Source organism: Nicotiana sylvestris, chromosome 3 (assembly GCF_000393655.2).
Source record: "Nicotiana sylvestris chromosome 3, ASM39365v2, whole genome shotgun sequence".
NCBI lineage: Eukaryota > Viridiplantae > Streptophyta > Magnoliopsida > Solanales > Solanaceae > Nicotiana > Nicotiana sylvestris.
Genome location: NC_091059.1, coordinates 87,704,137 through 87,725,821, shown reverse-complemented (window position 1 = coordinate 87,725,821; position 21,685 = coordinate 87,704,137). Strand labels below are relative to the sequence as shown.

The 21,685-nt window shown below is 42.2% G+C and overlaps 2 protein-coding genes across 2 annotated transcripts; both read right to left on the bottom strand.

The window, feature by feature from the left end:
- Positions 1-8,891: 8,891 nt before the first annotated feature.
- On the bottom strand, positions 8,892-9,832 carry LOC138887633 (uncharacterized). The gene is made up of 2 exons (XM_070169400.1): positions 9,543-9,832; positions 8,892-9,447 (listed from the first exon to the last, which is right to left on the bottom strand). The coding sequence occupies exons 1-2, from the start codon at positions 9,830-9,832 to the stop codon at positions 8,892-8,894; spliced, it is 846 nt and encodes a 281-aa protein (XP_070025501.1).
- A 720-nt stretch (positions 9,833-10,552) lies between these two features.
- On the bottom strand, positions 10,553-13,131 carry LOC138887632 (uncharacterized). The gene is made up of 4 exons (XM_070169399.1): positions 12,391-13,131; positions 11,519-12,235; positions 10,782-11,215; positions 10,553-10,694 (listed from the first exon to the last, which is right to left on the bottom strand). The coding sequence occupies exons 1-4, from the start codon at positions 13,129-13,131 to the stop codon at positions 10,553-10,555; spliced, it is 2,034 nt and encodes a 677-aa protein (XP_070025500.1).
- Between the last annotated feature and the right edge of the window lie 8,554 nt (positions 13,132-21,685).

The window sequence follows — 21,685 nt, the reverse complement described above, 5'->3', positions numbered from 1 at the left end:
GTTCGTATGATGATTTCGGACTTGGGTGTATGTCCGGGTCGGGTTTTGGGAGACCCGATAGCGTTTCGGAACCTATTGTAGGAGTTAGCATTTTTGGAAGAATTCCATAAGTTTGGGTTGAAGTGCATTTCAGTGTTATCGATGTCCGTTTGAGATTCCGAGTCTGGGAATAGCTCTGTATGGTGATTCTAGTATTGGGAGCGCGATCGGAAGTGAATTCAGAGGTCCGTAGGTCATTTTGGAGTCATTTGGCTAAAGATAGAAATTTGAAAGGTTTTGAGAATTTGACCGGAAGTGGACTTTTTGATATCGGGGTCAGAATCCAATTCCGGAAGTTGGAGTAGGTCCGTAATGTCAAATATGACTTGTGTGCAAAAATTTGAGGTCAATCAGACGTGATTTGATAGGTTTCGTCGTCGAATGTAGAAGTTTGAAATTCTAAAGTTCCTTAAGCTTGGATTGGGGGTCGATTCATGATTTTAGCATTGTTTGATATGATTTGAGGCCTCAAGTAAGTCCGTAATGTGTTTTGGGACTGGTTGGTATGATTGGTTTGGGTCCTGGGGGCCTCAGGTGAATTTCGGGTGGTTAACGGATTGAATTAGGGTTGGAAAGAATAGCTGAAGCAGCTGATATCTGGTATAACCGCACCTGCGAAGTTTTGGCTGCAGGTGCGGAGCCGTAGAAACGGTCAAAAGGACGCAGATGCGGTGGTGAAGGGTGAATGTTGGGACCGCAGATGCGGTCAGGTCACCGCAGAAGCGGGACCGCACCTGCGGAAGAAGGAGCGCAGAAGCGGAAATGGGCTGGGAGCCCGGACCGCAGAAGCGACAATTGGTCCGCACCTGCAGGACCGCAGAAAGCGGTCAAGAGACCGCAGGTGTGAAAGGATTGGAGGCAGTGAGCTCTCTTTAAAAATCGAGTTTTGATTCATTTTCACTTCGAGTTGGACGATTTTTGAGCTTTCGGAAGAGAGATTTTCTTCATCTATGTCAAGTTTTGGAGCATTGTGCAATGATTCGAGTCTTCAGAAGAGCGTGGAATGCCGGTTATGGATCATGAGTCTCCTTTCTAACCTTGTAAGAGGGAATTGTCCCCATAGGTGAAATAATTGGTTATGTGCTCCTATTTGTGGGGGTTACGTACGCACGAGGTGACGAGAGTCCGTGCGTAGCTACTAATATGGGTAAGTCCGGGTAGTCTAGAACCCAAAAGCATGCTATACTTGGAATATCTATAATCTTATTGACAATTGAATTGCTTAAATCCTATCGAATTGGTAAATGAATTTCTAAAAAGATTAAACTTCATTTTCTTAAATCGTTAAAAGAGAATTGGCTATTATTTGGATAAATGTTCCCCGATAAATTCTTAATTAGTTGTTTGATCATGTATTTCTATGTGTATCGGCGTCGCATGTATGATTCGCGAGCGGGGTAATAGATGCATCTATGGTTCGCGCCGTTCAACCCTCGGCAGTGCACATTTTACATTTATGTTGGATCGGGCCGTACAACCTCGACATGATTGCACATGCTTGTATTGCTTGCCAGGAGATTTATTGATATTGATATTTGCTCTCCCCGACTTGAGATAATTGTTAATGAATAGGTTATGAATTCGGAGACTTTTAAATAAAAAGGAACTTTTACATGTTTCGTGACTTATTTGAATTTACTATTGTTCTTAATAAATCCGTGATTTATCGCATTAATAATATTACTATTGGACCAGTAGCAAGTGTCAAAGTCGACCTCTCGTCTCTACTTCTTCGAGATTAGACGGGATACTCATTGGGTACACGTTGTTTTCGTACTCATACTACACTTGCTGTGCATTTTTGTTGCACAGGTTCATATGTGGCTAGTGGATTAGTGGCATAGCGGCATGGTTGATATGGAGACTTAGGTGAGCTGCATTTATCGAGACGATCCGCAGCCAGCAGAGTCTCCTTCAGAGTATTGTACTATGTTTTTCATTTCTGTCCACTTTGTATTCGGGACAGTTACCGTATTTTATTTCATTCCCTAGTAAATGCTCATGCACTTGTGACACCGGGTTCTGGGATGATTATGGGGTATCTTGTATTAACTGCTTAATATTCATATTTGATTTGAAACGATTATCTTTTACTGATAAAATTGAAGGAAAGTTATAGTTTTCAAAAAATTTAAAACGAGAATTTAATTCAGTATTTTGGTTGGCTTGCCTAACAGTGGTGTCCGGTGCAATCACGGCCCTTAGTGGAATTTGGGTCGTGACAGATATGAATTGAACTTTTAATTTATGAATTGAAATTTTAGGATATGAATTGAATCTTTAGGATATGAATTGAAATTTTTGTGTATGAATTGAACTTTTAGGATATGAATTGAGCCTTTAGGATATGAATTGAACTTTTAGGATATGAATTAGACTTTTAGTCTATGTATTGGAATTTTACTTTATAAATTGAAATTTTAGGATATGAATTGAACTTTTGTGGATATGAATTGAAATTTTAGGATATGAATTGAAATTTTTGTGTATGAATTGAACTTTTAGGATATGAATTGAACCTTTAGGATATGAATTAGACTTTTAGGATATGAATTAGACTTTTAGTTTATGTGTTGGAATTTTAGTTTATAAATTGAAATTTTAGGATATGAATTGAACTTTTAATTTATGAATTGAAATTTTAGAATATGAATTGAACTTTTGTTGGATTGTTATGGAGATTTTGGTATTGAAATTGTAGTTTATGAATTGAATTATATTGTTATTTAGGGAATTTGGTATGCTGGAAGGTGGTGTAGCTGCCAAAACAGGCAGTTTCTGCCAAAATTATATCCAGAAAAGCAACCAACTTTGGTCGCTTTTCTATTTAAAAAAAATATTTTCTGGGCAATAGCGACCAAGGTTGGTCGCTAATTAACCCAAATTTCCTAAAAAGAGACAAACTTTGGTCGTTATTCTATTAAAAAAAATTCTAGAAATTAGCAACCAATTTTGGTCGCTTATGTTTAAAAAAATTAAATTCTTGAAATTATCGACCAATTTTGGTCGCTTATGTTTTAAAAAAATTAAAAAAATTATAAATAAAAAAAACGACCAACTTTGGTCGCTATTTTCCAGATTTTAAAATATAATATTTGGTTTACACACCAAAGTTGGTCGCTATATTTTGAATAATAATAAATAAAAAAACGTAATTTAAACATAGAGACCAACTTTGGTTGCTAAATTTATATTATTAAAATATTAAAGCGACCAAAGTTGGTCGGTATATTGTTTACCCGGAATATTTGGTCCTTTTACCTTAGATACCAAAGTTGGTCGCTAATTAGTGACCAACTTTGGTCTCTAAGGTAAAGGGACCAGCAAAATAGCGACCAAGCCAGTTTGGACGCTTTTTTGTCGCTTTGTGACTTGTAAGCGACCAACTTTGGTCGCTTTTTTTCGAATTTCTAGTAGTGATAAAGCTTTTTCAAAAACTTCAACAGAAGATGCTGAAGTTATTTAGTTCATTTGTAAAAACTTCAACACTATATAAGCTGAAGTTTTTGAAAACGCTTTCTAACATACTAGATAAATAATCAGATTGCCAACAGTATCTAAATCATAAATTTTGGAATCTAAATCATGAAAAGAATCACTAAGTGCGACCTTAAACTTCTCGTACGTGAAAATATTCACAAATTATTGTCTGCTAACTTACGTAATTAATTATAAATTATTTTTAAATAATCTGATAAACATACTTATAGCAATCATCCCATGAACTGAAGTTTCATAGCAGCACTGATCACGCCTAACTATGCCTTATAAAAGGACAATGCGATCGTTGCAAATATAATCCGATTTACAAGTACGGAGTCGAATCCCACAGAGAACTAAAGCTTAGCTACAACTGTTCAATATTGCTAAGAAGATAAGCTCTAACAATTTCTAAGTTATAAATATTAAGATTCTTATATATAATTAATTAAATAATTAAATTAGTAGATTAACAACTAAAGATACTACGGGTTGGAGAGAAGATTAAGGAGGTCTAGAGTTAAGATTTCCCCAATTGTCGGAATCCTTCCCTCTATGTCTTCTATAATTTCGCCTAAGTATTCTCTACCGATCATGAGCACTTTGCGTATTGTAATTCTTTCCCGAGTAATCACAACAATTTACTAGACGCACTCTACCGAGCTACGCTAGTTGGCTTTTAATACAACTCACTTCAGATCACACTCAAGGCTTCGTTATCCCTAATCTCGCCTTTAAACCCGTAGTTATATATCCCTCTTATACTTTGGGAGTGGTGTTGTTCAACAATCACCTAAATATGCACTCTCTCCCGAGTTATGCACACTAAATAGGCACAGCTAATTGAGGATCTTGTCAATTAACTACAACAAACACGTAGATGAACAAATAGAGATTAAACTGGCAAACTTTATTAACATAATCAAGAAGTTCATCCTTCAATAGGTTCCATCAAAACCCTAGACAAAGGATTTAGCTACTCATGACAATGGGTAAATAAACTATAAAAATATTCATGATCAAAATTGCAAGAAAAATAAAGAGAAGAAGAAAATATGATGTTTTGGGTGATCTCTCACACTTGTTTTTCTTGCCAAAATACTCTCCAAATCAATACATGCCTCTCTTGGGCGAAGTCTAATGTTTAAAATAGGGTTTTGGGCTAAAAATTTTGTGTTTTGCACTTTAGTCCCTGAAGTTCTCCGCCTCCACCGCGGTTCTGCTGCGGTCGTGGTCAAACCGCGACCAAACATGCTCTCTGATTCTCACTTTGTCTGCAGCCATCTTCTACCGCGGTTCTGCCGCGGTCACGGTGGAACCGCGGCAGTCCTCTTTTATTCTGACTTGAGTTGTTTCGCGTGGTTTACTTGACGGAATTTTACGATCGGCCTCTTTTTCTCCATATTTGATCCCAAAAGTACTCCATAGCCTTCTCTGGTCATATATAACCTGCAAAGCATGAAAAACACTAATAAGAGCATTTTGTTATCACTTTTATCATCCAAACTATACAAGAAGGTGGTTATTTAGGGCCTAATTATAGTTAAATTCACCTATTATCAACACCCCACACTTAAACCTTTGCTCGTCCTCGAGCAAGTTAAACCACACTTCTAGGCCTAATCGTTCGATGCATTACCCAATTTTTTTTTATGCCACACCCGCCATTATAAAGGAACAACCTAAGCACTGCAACAGTCACGCCTCAGATGAAGACTCTAACACCATGACACACTCATGCTCACTCTAGTTACTCTAACAGAGGTGAAAACTCACTTTTTCTTCCTGAGTCACATGCCCTCACATCATAATTCTGGGAGAAGTTCCACACACATAAAATTCAAGCAACAAGGAACCAACGATAGGAAAAATTTACTCACTCTCAGCAAAGAACATTCACATGCCACACAGACACACCATAAGCTTGCCCCTAGTGTAGTACTCTACTAATCGAGCTATTCAGTCAAAGATCAAGAGGTCTTTATTTGGTTGTAATGTAGGCTAAGGGACGGGTAGGATATATTTGGATATAGTGACTAACCTCCCTAAGCACTTTTACTACACACTTCCTTTTATTTTAATTTCCATGCTCAGCCCACTCGTTCTTCCACATTTTAGTTCATAGGTGACCCCCACTTTTCTTTAGGTGCAACTGTTTTTTTTTTTGAGACTTTTACAAATCCATTGCACCATTCAAGTATTTCTTTCCTGATTCCCCTTTTTCCTACTTCCTTACCACCCCACACTTTAACTTTTGTATGTTCTTTAGTAATTCAAGTGCTTCTAGGAGGTACAAGTTCAAACAGTCAAACTATTCAAACATAGGGATATAGGTCATTATAGGGTTATCAAAGAACAGGCTTCAGGCTCAAAGGGGTTAACTATGGCAATATATACATGTGGATTCACAAATATACAAGCTACACAAAGAAATGCCTCAATCATCTCTAAAACCAAACAGCTTCTATTTCGCTTTGCAAACACACAGGGCAAGTTCCAGGTATCACATGCAAGCACAGAATACAAGTAATAGCTCACACACACTTGGCATGTAACTCATTCCGAATCAGTTTATCAACACACTCATATGAGCGTTCAAGCAAGACAAGATGTGCAAAATTAAGGCATAGATTTACGAGTCTATAAACGAGCCTAGACGTCGCACCCTCATGTTCGTTTTTGTTATTCTCAGGTGTGTACATCAAGGGTTGCATTCTAGCCTTCACCCATTTGGTCCTAAAACTACAAACGAAAAATCTACCTAACCCGGTTCAAGAAAAGCCCTTTGAAAAGAACCGTGGTTTAAAGAAAAACCAAGGGGTAATTACTACACTACCTAAAAAAGAAAATAAAATAAAGAAACTACATGGACTACTTCCCTCAAGAGTACTGTCCAAGTGGTCCGTCCTCAGGAAGAGTCCTCTACATTTTTTTTAAATCCAAATTTGACCCTCAAGAGACCCGTCGACAAGTGTCCGTCATTGGGCCAAGTCAGTTACTTCTATTGTGAGTACAGTCAATTATACACAACAACACCAATCAAATACTACAACATACACCATATCTATATACACTACAATACATTACCCGAGCAAGTCTCCCACCTCACACTTAAAAATTATGGCATGTCCCCATGTCATATCAAAAATAACGAGCAGAAGGGTAAGAAGACTTCCCTGAGCCTCAATCAGAGTCGAAGACGGTGCTGGGGTCCACATGGCAAGCTCTCCCCAAAGCACGGAACTAGGACATAAAACGGCTCTCAAACCTGGCCTGCCGCTGAGACATGGCATCCATATGCGTGTGTAGACCCTCCGCCGAGGTGCGGAGATCCGCGACCTCTTCCTCCATAGTACGCAACATAGGTTGGGTGGACTATGATCTGGATAAGCCTGCCCCAGCATGGGGGTGCCGAGAGAGTCCGGCACTGTCATAGGATCTCCTGGATGGTGCCATGGGAACTAAGTCATCATCCTCATCATCGATCTGAATGGCGGTGCGTGCACTCCTTCCCACTCTGATGCCCAAAGCTTTGAAAGCTGCTTTAGGGGGAAACGCTCCATCAGTAGGATAGGTGGGGACATTCTTCAGCAGGCACAATGTAGTCACCAGGGAGGGGAAGTAGAATCCCTTTGACCTCAGCGGGGATCGTATGATCATTTCATCACCAATAAATCTTGCCGCATCAAAATCTTTATTTGTGATGAATCACCACGTCAAGAGGGCTCTTTGGAAGTTCACGTCAGTCGTGTTGCCTGAGGGCAAGAACCGGCTGCAAATGACAGTGAGCCAACACTTAGCCAAATGGGTGAATGAATTGGAGTTCAGGGTGATATGGTCACGTATCCAGATTGGTTGCCCCCTGCGCAGAGTGCATCAGTCATAATATCCCAAGTGACTCCTGGTGCGTCCTGGTAATAGTCGACGTCACCAGTAAACCGGGGCAGCCGCAACACCTGTTGAATAGTTTCAATAGAGGCATCTACCCATTTGCCCCGCATAGTCACCTCCCGCAACGTATGTGATGGTCAGTTCGCATAGAACTCTCTTACAAGCATACTGTTCACCGTTTCAGGTTCATCAAATAAGAACTCCATTTCCCTCCGCCGGATTTCCTCATACATCTCCTCCTTTTCTGCACGGAGGGCTGCCCTGTCAATCGGAATCTCAGGGATGAAGCTCTTTGAGGCCTTGGCATGAAAGTCGTCCTTTACCAATTCTGATTCGAACCGTGAGGCATCATATGTAGGCTGTTGGGACGTGTCTGTCGATCTCTTTTGCTTCTTACGAGCCATATGACCTGCAAAGAATATAAGAGAACCATCAAATATATCCTGCATGCGCCAGCCGGATGGTTACTCATACTTCCCCACCCGCTGGCACCAAATAATATCCCCCATTTATTCCATTCATACACTATGTCAAACCCCCAACCAGTGAGGTATTCCAGGTTACAACCTCCACAATGGCCCCACAACTTTCTTACAAATTCTGGCATACAACACCTCACACTTACTCCCTCAAGTGATTCACGTTAAATATAACACCACCATTCACCAAATACAACACCACCACAACCTAGGATAGGCACAAAATGCCTCAAAATAGCACCACAAGCCCTAAATTTTCGGCCAAAAAGGGCCCTCCACCAAACTACACCGCAAAAATTATTTCTAGGCCTCCAAATCATCTAAACAACCCCCACAATCGAAGTATAAGAAAGACCCAACCATTTTAGCACCAAACAAATCCACAAGAAGCAAATACAACAATAAAAACAGAGAAGAAGCAAAAATTGAAAGAAAATCTACACTATTCCTACCTAGGGTTTAACTAAACTAGTTTAGACTAAATTGCACTAATTAGAAGAAGAAATAGAATCAAAAAGAAGAGAACACTTACTTGATGAAGGTTGGAAGGGGTGGGTAGTGGTGAGAGGAGGTGTGGAGAAGATAACAATGGCGGTTTTTTTTGGGAGTGAAGGAGGTATTTGAGAGAGAAAGAGAAGAGAGGATTTGGGTTTTATTTGAGGGGGGTGTTCTATTTTGAATAGGGAGGGGGAATAATTGTTTTGGGGTGGGTGTAGGGTTAGGTGAATTAGAGAGGGGGGTGAATTAAAAAATTTCTGCATACCTGGGCCCGACGGGGTCTGCCGCGGTTCTGCCGTGATCGTGGTGGAAACGCGGTGAACAAAGTTCAGAGGGGGTCTCTGATCGCGGTTTGACTGCGGTCGCGGTGGAACCGCAGTCTGGGCAGTTGTCTGATTTTTTTGATTTTTTTTCATATAATGTGTTACACTTACAACAATTTCGTGGGTTGCCTCCCACGCAGCGCCTGATTTAACGTCGAGGCATGACGCAGGATGAGCACATTTAAGGCTCGCTCGATCTCTGTGGTTCAGTCAAGTGCAGCTCAGACACTTCCTTTTTCTCGCTCATGCCCACATATGGCTTCAATCTTTGACCATTGACTCTGAATGTACGAGAGTCATTCTTTGTGGCAATCTCAACAGCTCCTGAAGGGAAAACTTCAACTACTCGAAATGGTCCAGACCATCGTGACTTAAGTTTACCTGGGAACAGACGTAGTCTTGAGTTGTATAGCAATACCATGTCCCCGGGTTTGAAATTTCTCTCAACAATGTTCTGGACGTGCAGCCTCTTCATTCTCTCCTTGTACAATTTTGTGCTCTCAAAAGCAAGATATCTGAACTCCTCGAGCTCATGCAATTCAATGACTCTTGACGTGCCCACAGCTTCCATGTCTAAGTTCAGCTGTTTTAATGCCCACCACGTTTTATGTTCAAGTTCCACTAGCAGGTGGCAGGCCTCCCCAAACACCAACTTGTATGGTGACATACCAATTGGAGTTTTGAAGGCAGTTCTGTAATCCCAGAGTGCATCATCTAGCTTCCTCACCCAATCAGTTCTTGTGGCATTCACAGTTTTGGTTAACACACTCTTGATTTCTCTGTTGGACACTTCAATCTATCCACTAGTTTGCGGGTGGTAAGGAGTAGCCACCTTGTGGCGCACATCATTTTAGCAAGCAACTTTTCAAAGGCCCTGTTGCAGAAATGAGTGCCTCCATCACTGATAATTGCTCGTGGTGTCCCAAAGTGGGTGAATATGTTCTTCTTTAGAAATCCCACCACCACTTTTGCATCATTGGTGGGTAACGCCGTAGCTTCCACCCATTTGGACACATAGTCTACAGCAACAATAATGTACTTATTGCCATAGGAGCTGACGAAAGGACCCATGAAGTCAATCCCCCAGACGTCAAACACTTCCACCTCTTGAATTGGGTTCATGGGCATCTCGTGGCATCGGAAAATGTTCCTGGTCTACTGACATTCATTGCAGCATCTTTAAACACTGTCAGCCAGAAGAATCCAGCCTCTAGCACCTTTGTCGCTGTCCTAACCCCTCCAAAGTGTCCACCATACGCCGATGCGTGACAAGCCTGCAAAATAGAAAATTTCTCTATCTCGGGGACGCATCTCCGGATCATATTATCAAGGCATATCTAAACAGATAAGGTTCATCCCAGTAATACTGGCGGCTTTCACGAAAAAATCTTTTCCTTTGGACCGATGAAAGGTCGTGAGGAACTATACCACTGGCCAGGTAATTAGCAAAGCCTGCATACCATGGCACTTCCTAATGAGTGGTGGCGAGCAGCTGCTCGTCTGGAAAAGTTTCCAGTATTTCCTCAACCTCAACTACATTTTGAGCTCCCTCAAGTCATGATAGATGATCAGCGACTTGATTCTTAGTGCCCTTACGGTCACGAATCTCAAGATCGAACTCTTGCAATAGCAACACCCAACAAATCAGACGTGGCTTAGATTCTTTCTTTTCTATTAAGTACCTGAGAGCTGCATGGTCAGTAGATACAATTACCTTGGACCCTATCAGGTAGGATCGGAACTTGTCAAACGCGAACACTACAGCCAACATCTCCTTTTCAGTCACAGTGTAGTTCAACTGGGCTCCACTCAGCGTTCTACTAGCATAGTAGATTGGGTGCATCAATTGTCTTTCCGCTGGCCCAGCACTGCTCCCACTGCATAGTCACTGGCATCACACATTAGTTCGAACGGTTGCTCCCAGTTGGGGGACACAATGATGGGTACTGTGACTAGTCTCTTTTTCAACTCCTCAAATGCTACCCTGCAATCATTAGAAAACAAAAACGGGTGATCTTTTTCTAACAACTTATAGAGAGGGTTGGCGATTTTGGAGAAGTCTTTTATGAACCTCCGATAAAAACCGGCATGTCCAAGGAAGCTTCTGATGGCTTTGACTGAAGTCGGTGGAGGCAGCTTTGTTATTACATCAACTTTCGCGCGATCCACCTCTATTCCCTTGCTTGACACCCGGTGCCCCAAGACTATGCCTTCTTGTACCATGAAATGGCACTTCTCCCAGTTCAGAACCAAGTTAGTCTCGATGCACCGTTTCAGCACACGCGTTAGATTTATCAGGCACTCATCAAATGAATTCCCCATCACTGAGAAGTTATCCATGAACACCTCCATTATGTCCTCAACCATGTTAGTGAATATGGCCATCATGCACCATTGGAATGTGGCAGGTGCGTTGCATAGGCCAAAGGGCATCCGTCTAAAGGGATAAATGCCATACGGGCATGTGAAAGAGGTCTTCTCTCTGTCCTCCGGTGCAATGGAGATCTGATTGTACCCTTATTACCCATCCAGAAAACAGAAGTGTGACCTCCCTGCCAATCTATCCAACATCTGATCAATGAAGGGAAGTGGGAAGTGGTCTTTCCGGGTGCCTAGATTCAACTTTCGATAGTCCATACAAATTCTCCAGCCTGTGACGGTTCTAGTTGAGATCAATTCATTGTTGTCATTTGTCACAACCGTCATGCCACCCTTTTCAGGAACACATTGCACTGGGCTCACCCAGCTGCTGTCAGAGATTGGGAAAATAATTCCCGCATCCAACCACTTTATCACCTCCTTCTTCACCACTTCCTTCATGCTGGGGTTCAGCCTCCTCTGATGTTCCCTGGAAGGTTTGTGCCCCTCTTCCAGCAGAATCTTGTGCATGCAGTAGGCAAGGCTGATCCCCCTGATGTCTGTCATGGTCCACCCCATGGCAGTTTTGCACTCCTTTAGTACCTGTAAAAGTTTTTGAACCTGCACAACTAACAAACTAGATGAGATAATAACAGGTAATGTGGAGTCAGGTCCCAGAAATATATACTTGAGGTGGGCTGGCAATGGCTTTAACTCCAGCTTTGGTGGTTCTTCAATGGATGGCTTAGCTGGAGGAGTTTCTCTCTTTTCTAAGTGCAAGGGCTCAAACTCTAGATTTCTCTCCCAGAACCCTCTACCTTCCAATGCCAACACCCATTCCGCCAAATCCTCACCATTCACTTCATCTAAGTTCATCAAACATGCAGCAAGGGGGTCCTCAATTGTCAACACCTCATCATCAGACTCTACAATTACATCCACGGCATCAATAAGAGAGCAATTGGCGAACTCGTTTGGTTGCCTCATAGACTTCTGCACATTGAATGTTATTTCCTCATCATTGAGTCTCATTTTGAGCTCCCCAGTCTCACAGTCAATCAGAGCTCTCACCGTGGCCAAGAATGGTCTTCCTAAGATTATAGGAATCTCTTCATCCACTTTGCAATTCAAGATCACAAAATCTGCAGGGAACACAAATTTCCCCACCTGAATAAGCACATCATCAAGGATACCGAATGGATGCTTCACAGTCCTATCGGCCAGTTGTAACAACATTTGGTGGGTCTAGCTCTCCCAATGACCAACCTCTTATAGATATCCAGGGGCATAAGATTAATGCTGGCCCCTAAATCACAGAGCACCTTAGCAAAGGCGAAATTCCCAATAGTGCATGGAATTGTAAAGCTACCTGGATCAGACAGCTTTTTAGAAATAGGTCTCGTCACCACTGCACTACAGGTCTGAGTAAGTGTAACCGTAGCCAAGTCTTGAAAATCAAATTTCGGGGACATCAAGTCCTTTATCATTTTTGCGTACCCAGGCATCTCCTTTAAAGCTTCAATCAGTGGAATATTTACCTGGATTTGTTTGAGCATTTCAAAGAACTTTTTATACTGCTCCTCCTTTTGATGTTTGGCCAGCCTCTGTGGAAAGGGTGCAGGAGGTCTCTTCTTCCCAATCACTTGGGACTTCTCTTTATCAGCTACTATTTCAACTACTGGCTCTTCAATTGGCTCAGCTACTTTCTCGGTCTCGTGCTGAATGTTCTTTTCTTCCTGAGCAGGCTGGACTATCACCTCTGTCAGTATCGTAGACTCATCCAACTCAATGGGCACTAGAATGAATGTCTCAGCCTGTATATTTTCTCGAGATCTCTCTTGTTCTACATCTATATCCCTGCCATTACGAAGACTCACCGCCATCAGCTGCTTTGGGCCCTGAACTTTTGGATTAATTTGGGTATCTGCAGGTAATGTCCCATGAGGACGATTGTTCAGAGACATTGAAATTTGGCCCAATTGCTCTTCAATATTTTTGATTGCTGCGTCATGTGCATCTACTCTTTCATTTATTTTTGCATTGGACCCAATAACATACTGCATCATTACTTCAAGTCTAGTGAACCCATCTTCTTGCCTTCCACCATGTTATTGCTAAGGTGGGGGATACCCTTGCTGCTGATTGTTATACCCCTGTGGCCTTGGATAAGGTGTCATATTGTTGGGAGGTCTCATACCTCCCATGCTTCCAGCGTTGTACTGTGGCTGAGGTAGTCTGTATGGCTGCTGAGTTTGCTGACCCCAGTTTTGATTGCCCTGTCTCTGGCCTCCATAGTTTGACACATAGTTCATGTCTTCAGAGTGTTGATGATGATGATCATGTTCTACATTCCAAGGATTACCAACTGGCTGACTAATGCAAGATGTGCACAAGCCCCTATTGGTAGTATCTACAATGTGCACTTGCTGTTTCTACCCTGATTCCTCCACCTTTTTGGTGAGTATGCTCATCTGTGTCAAGAGGGTCGCCACATTTTCAGCCATGGAATTTGATGGGTCAAAAGGTAATGAGTGTACCACTAGAGTGATAGGTGCATTCCTCGTCGTCCACCCCAAATTCTGAGCCATTTTTCAAGCAGACTCTAACCTTCTCTCCAAGTTTTGCTCAAAAATGCCCCACCAGCTGAGGCATCTACAATGTTCTTCATGCTATCTGACAGTCCCATGTAAAACCACTGTCCCAACATCTGATCTGGAATACCATGGTGTGGACATATAACCAACATTCCTTTAAACCGGCTCCACGTCTCATGCAGTGTCTCCATTGGTTTCTGTTTAAAGCTCACGATCTCATCAATTTGTTGAGCTGTTTTGTTGGGCGGGTGGAACTTGATGTGAAATTGCTTGACTAACTCATCCCAAGTTTCTATAGAGTTTATGAGGAGTGAGTTTAGCCGGACCTGAGCAGCTCATGTCACCGAGAATGGAAATAATAACAGCCTGATTGCTTCTGGAGTTACGTTGGGTTGCCTTTGAGTTTTGCAAATTGACAGGAAGTTTTTCAAGTGCTGCTGAGGATCTTCGGCTGGTGTCCCAGAAAATAGTCCCTTGTTTTGCAGCAAGTGCAGCATGTTGTTCGTGATCTGGAACGATTCAGCTTGTATCGCGGGCACAATAATAGCAGTGGCCAGATTGTCAGTTGTGGGTTGTACCCAGTCATATAGTGCAGCCTCAGGCACAGGAGGTGCCATATCTCTGACGTTTCCGTTGACGTTGTCTACGTCACCCATGTCAATTTTGAGTTTGTGTGTTTGATGAGGTTGTTGAAGTCTTTGTTGGCACGGTTCAATATCCGGAATGTTTTCTCGGGGTCTGAGAGTCCTTCAAGTAGTTCTCCAGTCCTCGTAGAGTTTCTAGGCATACACCTGTGCAACCACGTCAACAACCGTCAAAAATTTCAATAAAAAATTTGGTGTAGAGAAAACTGACTACACTAAGAATTTTTGTATTTCTATCAATGGTAATTGATAACTCTGTTAACTCCCCGGCAACGGCGCCAAAATTTGATCACGTCCAACTATGCCTTATAAAAGGACAATGCGGTCATTGCAAATATAATCCGGTTTACAAGTCCGGAGTCGAAGCCCACAGAGAACTAAGGCTTAGCTACAACAGTTCAATATTGCTAAGAAGACAAGCTCTAACAATTCCTAAGTTATAAATATTAAGATTCTTATATCTAATTAATTAAATAATTAAATTAGTAGATTAACAACTAAAGATACTACGGGTTGGAGAGAAGATTAAGGAGGTCTAGAGTTAAGATTTCCCCAATTGTCGAAATCCTTCCCTCTATGTCTTCTATAATTTCGCCTAAGTATTCTCTACCGATCATGAGCACTTTGCGTATTGTAATTCTCTCCTGAGTAATCACAACAATCTACTAGATGCACTCTCCCGAGCTACGCTAGTTGGCTTTTAATACATCTCACTTCAGATCGCACTCAAGGCTTCGTTATCCCTAATCTCGCCTTTAAACCCGCAGTTATAGATCCCTCTTATACTTTGGGAGTGGTGTTGTTCAACAATCACCTAAACATGCACTCTCTCCCGAGTTATGCACACTAAATAGGCACAGCTAATTGAGGATCTTGTCAATTAACTACAACAAACACGTAGTTGAACAAATAGAGATTAAACTGGCAAATTATATTAACATAATCAAGAAGTTCATCCTTCAATAGGTTCATCAAAACCCTAGACAAAGGATTTAGCTACTTATGACAATGGGTAAATAAACTATGAAAATATTCATGATCAAAATTGCAAGAAAAATAAAGAGAAGAAGAAAATATGATGTTTTGGGTGATCTCTCACACTTGTTTTTCTTGCCAAAATACTCTCCAAATCAATACATGCCTTTCTTGGGCGAAGTCTAATGTTTAAAATAGGGTTTTGGGCTAAAAATCCCGTGTTTTGCACTTTAGTCCCTGAAGTTCTCCGCCTCCGCCGCGGTTCTGCCGCGGTCGCGGTCAAACCGCGGCCAAACATGCTCTATGATTCTCACTTTGTCTGCAGCCATCTTCTACCGCGGTTCTGCCGCGGTCGCGGTGGAACCGCGGCAGTCCTGTTTCAGTTCTGACTTGAGCTGTTTCGTGTGGTTTACTTGACGGAATTTTACGATCGGCCTCTTTTTCTCCATATTTGATCCCAAAAGTACTTCATAGCCTTCTCTGGTCATATATAACCTGCAAAGCATGAAAAACACTGATAAGAGCATTTTGTTATCACTTTTATCATCCAAACTATACAAGAAGGTGGTTATTTAGGGCCTAATTATAGTTAAATTCACCTATTATCAACACCAGCAGCAATAGAAGAAGAAGAAGAAGAGGAGGAGGAGGAGGAGGAGGAGGAGGAGAAATGGGGTCGAAATTATTTAAAAAGTAAGTACAAGTTAAAAAAAATTAAAAAATGAGTATAGGTTAAATGAGAGCGATCAAATAAGACGTCTCGTGCAATTTTTAGCTTAGCATTTCCTTGCCATTCCAAAATTTTCTTTGGAAACTCCATGCGTCCTAGCTATATATATTGTGTATGACTTCCTGCTTGCTCTTATATCTTTTTGCTTGAGTCACATCGACTAATTAATTATATATATATCTTCGTGCTACGATCTACTATCTTCCATTTATTCACATGTTTTCAAAATAGTTATTACTGGTCGCGTGATTGAATCTTTGGGCTATAAAGCTCCCTCTTGACTGTGTCAAAGATGAGCCTGATGGTGGCAATACCGTCTTCTAAAATGAATAAATAGATTTCATAATAAATTCTATTTTCGGTTTTCATTTAAAAATTATGTAATTAAGGAATTCTTCTGTTATGATAATCCAAGTTTTGCCAATCTTTTAAAATAAGTTGACATCCCATTTAATTAGTTGCGATTATGAATTGAGTTGAGGCCATATCTACTCCATTTATTGAGTCCTTTGGAGCTTGTACTTTTGCAATGATCCATTGATCAGCTACAACCTCAGCAGTCCAAATACACTTTTGGCAACCCATTTCTACTTTGGTAGGGCCCGTGTCTAATTTTTGTATGTCAAACTGTCATACCTTTAGTAATCAAAACTTCTCTATATACAGAAGATTAATAAATGCATGTGTAAATTGCTATAACGTTGATTGTTAGTACTATATTGTTAGTACTATATTTGTCACATAATTTTTTTATTTTTATGTGGTTGGAGACAAGTTGGGCGCACGAGCACTAGCAAAGGAGAGCAACCTGGGCGAGTGTCAGCAAAGGGAGGTGGGAAGCGATGCGTGAGCTTGCAAGTATATCGAGGGCTGCAAATCAACACAGGTTTGGTTCTCGGGAATTGGTACCTCCCGTTCTACTGTTTTCCTTTTGATGTTAGCTAAATTGATGTTATTTTAGTTCACAATAGTTAAATTATTCAATAGGTGTACAGGTAGTCACTTGTTTCCTTCTAGTTTGATTCGTTGTCCGTTGTGCACTAGCAAGTCTTTTGTAGATCTGTCGTAGGTGTAGTGGTGGCAGTCTGGGATGATAGATTAAAGGCATGTCCTCAGGTGGGGCAGAGTGTGGGGCAAAGAGTGGGCCCGGGGTCAGGGGTGGGTCGGGAGGCAGGGGAGGTAGAAGGGGCAAGGGAGCCTATAGGTTAAGAATCGGGTCATGGAACATAGGTTCGCTAACGAGTAAGTCTATAGAGTTGGCGAAGATCCTTCAGAAGAGGAAGATTAATATAGCGTGTGTCCAGGAGACTAGGTGGGTCGGATCGAGGGCGAGAAACGCGGATGGGTATAAGTTGTGGTACTCTGGAGTCGTGAGGGGTAAGAATGGAGTGGGTATCCTAGTAGATAGCCATCTTAGGGAGTCGGTGGTAGAGGTCAGGCGTGTGAATGATAGACTAATGACTGTTAAATTGGTGGTGGGTGAGTGTACTTTAAACGTCGTTAGCGCGTACGCATCGCAAGTAGGTTGTGATGAGGAGATTAAAAGGCGTTTTTGGGAAGGGTTGGATGACATTGTTCGTAGTATTCCGCCTTCCGAGAGGTTATTCATAGGAGGGGATTTCAATGGCCATATTGGGTCATCTGCAGGTGGTTATACTGAGGTGCATGGCGGCTTTGGTTTCGGGGAACGGAATGGAGGGGGCATCTCACTGCTGGATTTTGCCAAGGCATTCGATCTAGTGATTGCAAACTCGAGTTTTCCGAAGCGAGAGGAGCATTTGGTTACTTACCAAAGTTCGGTGGCGAAGACTCAAATTGACTATCTCCTCCTCAGGAGATGCGACAGAAGGTTGTGCGAGGATTGCAAAGTTATCCCAGGTGAGACCCTTGCAACGCAACATAGGCTCTTGGTGATGGACGTTAGTATTATGATAAGAAGGAAACAGAGGTCAGTACGAGGCCGCCCGAGGATTAGGTGGGGCGCCTTGACTAAGGTTAAAGCCCAGGAGTTGGAAGGAAGGTTGTCGGCAATGGGAGCTTGGAGAAGTAGTGGGGACGCAAACACTATGTGGTCGACGACGACGGACTATATAAGGAAGGCGGCGAGAGAGGTGTTAGGGGTATCAAAAGGCCGCACCGGTGGCCACAAAGGAAACTGGTGGTGGAATGCAGTTGTACAAGGTAAAGTGGAAGCGAAGAAGGTGGCTTACCTGCGGTTAGTGGGGAGCACTGGAGAGGAGGAGAAGAGAGCGAACATTGCGAGATATAAGGTAGCTAGGAAGGAGGAAAAGATGGCAGTGACGGAGGCAAAGACGGCAGCTTTTGCTCGTTTGTATGAGGAACTAGGGAACAAAGGCGGGGAGAAGAAGTTACTCCGACTCGCTAAGGTGAGAGAGAGGACGGCTCGGGATTTGGACCAAGTGAGGTGCATAAAAGATGAGGACGACAAAGTTTTGTTGGGGGATGACCAGATAAAGAGGAGATGGCAGACCTACTTTCATAAACTTCTAAATGAGGAAGGGGATCAGGATATTGTACTAGGTGAATTGAGGAACGCCGACAGCCCCCATGAACTAAGTGATTGTCGGGACATTGAGGTCGATGAGGTCATGGAGGCAATGCGTAAGATGAGAAGGGGCAGAGCTACCGGACCAGATGAAATTCCGGTTGAGCTTTGGAGGTGTGTGGGTAGAGCAGGCTTGGAATGGCTTACTAAGTTGCTTAATGTTATATCCAAGACTAATAGGATGCCCGAAGAGTGGAGGTGGAGTACAATGGTCCCGTTGTATAAGAACAAAGGCGATATCCAGATCTGTAACAACTATAGGGGTATTAAATTACTAAGTCATACCATGAAAGTCTGGGAGAGAGTGGTAGAAATGAGAGTGCGAAGGACGGTGTCTATTTCAGACAACCAGTTCGGGTTCATGCCGGGGCGATCTACCACAGAAGCTATCCACCTTATTAGGAGGATGGTGGAACAATACAGGGATAAGAAGAAGGATCTCCACATGGTGTTTATCGATCTAGAGAAAGCGTACGACAGGGTTCCTAGGGAGGTCTTATGGAGATGCTTAGAGGCTAAAGGGGTCCCGGTTGCCTACATTAGGGCGATTAAGGACATGTATGATGGAGCTAAGACTCGGGTTAGGACAGCAGGAGGCGATTCAGATTATTTTCCGGTTATTACGGGGTTGCACCAAGGGTCTGCGTTCAGCCCTTTCCTATTTGCCCTGGTGATGGATGCTATAACGCATCATATTCAGGGGGAGGTGCCATGGTGCATGCTATTTGTTGATGACATAGTCCTAATCGACGAGACACGACGCGGCGTCAGCGAGAGGTTAGAGGTTTGGAGACATACCCTTGAGTCCAAAGGTTTCAGGTTGAGCAGGACGAAGACGGAATACCTTGAGTGCAAATTTGGGGCAGAGCCGACGGAAGCGGGAGTGGAAGTGAGGCTTGATTCTCAAGTCATCCCTAAGAGGGGTAGTTTCAAGTACCTGGGGTCGTTTATTCAGGGGTCCGGGGAGATCGACGAGGATGTCACACACCGTATAGGGGTGGGGTGGATGAAATGGAGGTTAGCGACGGGAGTCCTGTGTGACAAGAAAGTGCCACTGTTACTGAAAGGTAAATTTTATAGGGCAGTGGTTAGGCCTGCTATGTTGTATGGGACCGAGTGTTGGCCGGTGAAGATCTCACACATCCAGAGGATGAAAGTTGCAGAGATGAGGATGTTGAGGTGGATGTGCGGGCATACAAGGAAGGATAAGATTAGAAATGAAGATATTCGAGAGAAGGTGGGTGTGGCCCCCATGGAGGACAAGATGCGGGAAGCAAGACTCAGATGGTTCGGGCACATTCAGAGGAGGAACACTGATGCACCGGTGAGAAGGTGTGAACGACTGGCGGTGGTGGGTACGAGGAGAGGTAGAGGGAGACCTAAGAAGTATTGGGGAGAGGTGATCAGGCAGGATATGGCGCGACTTAGGGTTACTGAGGACATGGCCCTAAACAGGGAATTGTGGAGATCGAGCATTAAGGTTGTAGGTTAGGGGAAATTGTGATGTCTTTTTTACAGCGCACTAGAGTGAGACTAGCCAGTTAGGAATTAGTCTTAGGATGTTATTGATCAACTACTGATGATGGGCTTTATCTTCTGTGTATTAATACCTTACATATTCTCATATTTCTTATATCTCTTATATTGCTGTTACTTTATTTTTATGGTATTTATGTTATGTTATAGATTTTATGGTATTTTATGTTGTTCTATTATGACTCTATTAATAGTACTAATATAGTGTCTCTTGTCGCCTCTTTGAGCCGAGGGTCTCCTGGAAACAGCCTCTCTGCCCCTCGGGGTAGAGGTAAGGTCTGCGTACATATTACCCTCCCCAGACCCCACTTATGGGATTTACACTGGGTTGTTGTTGTTGTTGTTGTATTTGTTACATCAGTGTAGGGGGGAGGGGCAAGGAAAGAGACTCTATCCAGATCTATGGATCTCATCTCCCCAGCATCAAAGCGAGACTCCATCCAAATCTGCCACTCCTTGGGCGAGGCCTTCTGTTCTATGAACACCCCACCACTGAATGATTCACTTTCAAGTTCTCGCCTCCGACCCGGGAGAACACAGGGTCAAGCCAAGCCCTGACCCGCCTAAATGGAATTCATATCTCCTTCGTCTGGTCGAGAAGGGAGGGGAACTGGACTCTGCCTCTTCTATTACATTTACATTACATTACGGAGAAGTCCATTCTCGTCATGATCGATCCACGTCCCTGCAGCAATCATATGCGTATTTACTTCCTATAGCTAATATTTCATTGTTACCGGATTGTATTTGTATTCATGAATACAATCGCGGAATTCGCCTAATACGTAGGGAGTCCAGCTGTTTAATAACGAAAAGAGGATCAATTAGCCTGAATCACTCCTAATTTAACTCAACAAAATTAATTCCACAAAATTTCATTGCTACTGTGATGTATTCCATCTATTCGCGTGAATGTATTTATAAATACAGTGAGGTAATCCGCCAAAACATAGTAATTACGAGTGTTTAATAACGGAAAGCACAATATTAAATTGTATTCAATTTCACTATATTGGATTCAGTTGTATTCAAACAACAAAAAATCAAAAAATAAGGTGTATACCGTTCTATTCAATTCGACTGCATACATTGTATTCAACTCACCGACATTCATTATTCACTACTATACATTATATTCAATTTGATTGTTCAAACAAAAAAAAATCACAAAAATGTGATATTTGGCTGTATTAAAAAAATACTGACCTTCAGAATATATAAATACATGAAAAAAAATATTGTACTTATACAAAATTATAATGTATTTGAGTGTATTTATACAGGATACACTGTATTTGTACCATTCTATGCGACTCAATAGCAAAGAAGAGAAGAAAGTTCGCCGGAAATGGTGGTTTCCGACCAAGCAAAATACTGTATACATTATATTAAAACTAAAAATGGACACGAACAAAAATTCGGCTCAAATTTTCTCCGGTGACTCTGCTTTAGATTTCCAAAAGCTCAATCCGAAGTCATGGCCAGATCTGTTCGCCTACTCCCTTTTCGCTTCAGATCTCTATTTTCTTCGTTTCAGAAAGTCCACCATCGCCACAAAAAAAAAACGGGTGC

What these genes read in the sequence shown, in the direction of transcription:
- LOC138887633 (XM_070169400.1), bottom strand. Translation starts at nt 9,832, where the DNA reads ATGAACCCAATTCAAGAGGTGGAAGTGTTTGACGTCTGGGGGATTGAC. An exon ending in AAAATGATGTGCGCCACAAG is followed by an intron (nt 9,448 to 9,542) that starts GTGGCTACTCCT and finishes GAATGCCACAAG; the next exon opens with AACTGATTGGGTGAGGAAGC.
- LOC138887632 (XM_070169399.1), bottom strand. Translation starts at nt 13,131, where the DNA reads ATGCAGTATGTTATTGGGTCCAATGCAAAAATAAATGAAAGAGTAGAT. An exon ending in GGAATTTCGCCTTTGCTAAG is followed by an intron (nt 12,236 to 12,390) that starts GTGCTCTGTGAT and finishes GTGCTTATTCAG; the next exon opens with GTGGGGAAATTTGTGTTCCC. An exon ending in CATGCCGGTTTTTATCGGAG is followed by an intron (nt 10,695 to 10,781) that starts GTTCATAAAAGA and finishes TAATGATTGCAG; the next exon opens with GGTAGCATTTGAGGAGTTGA.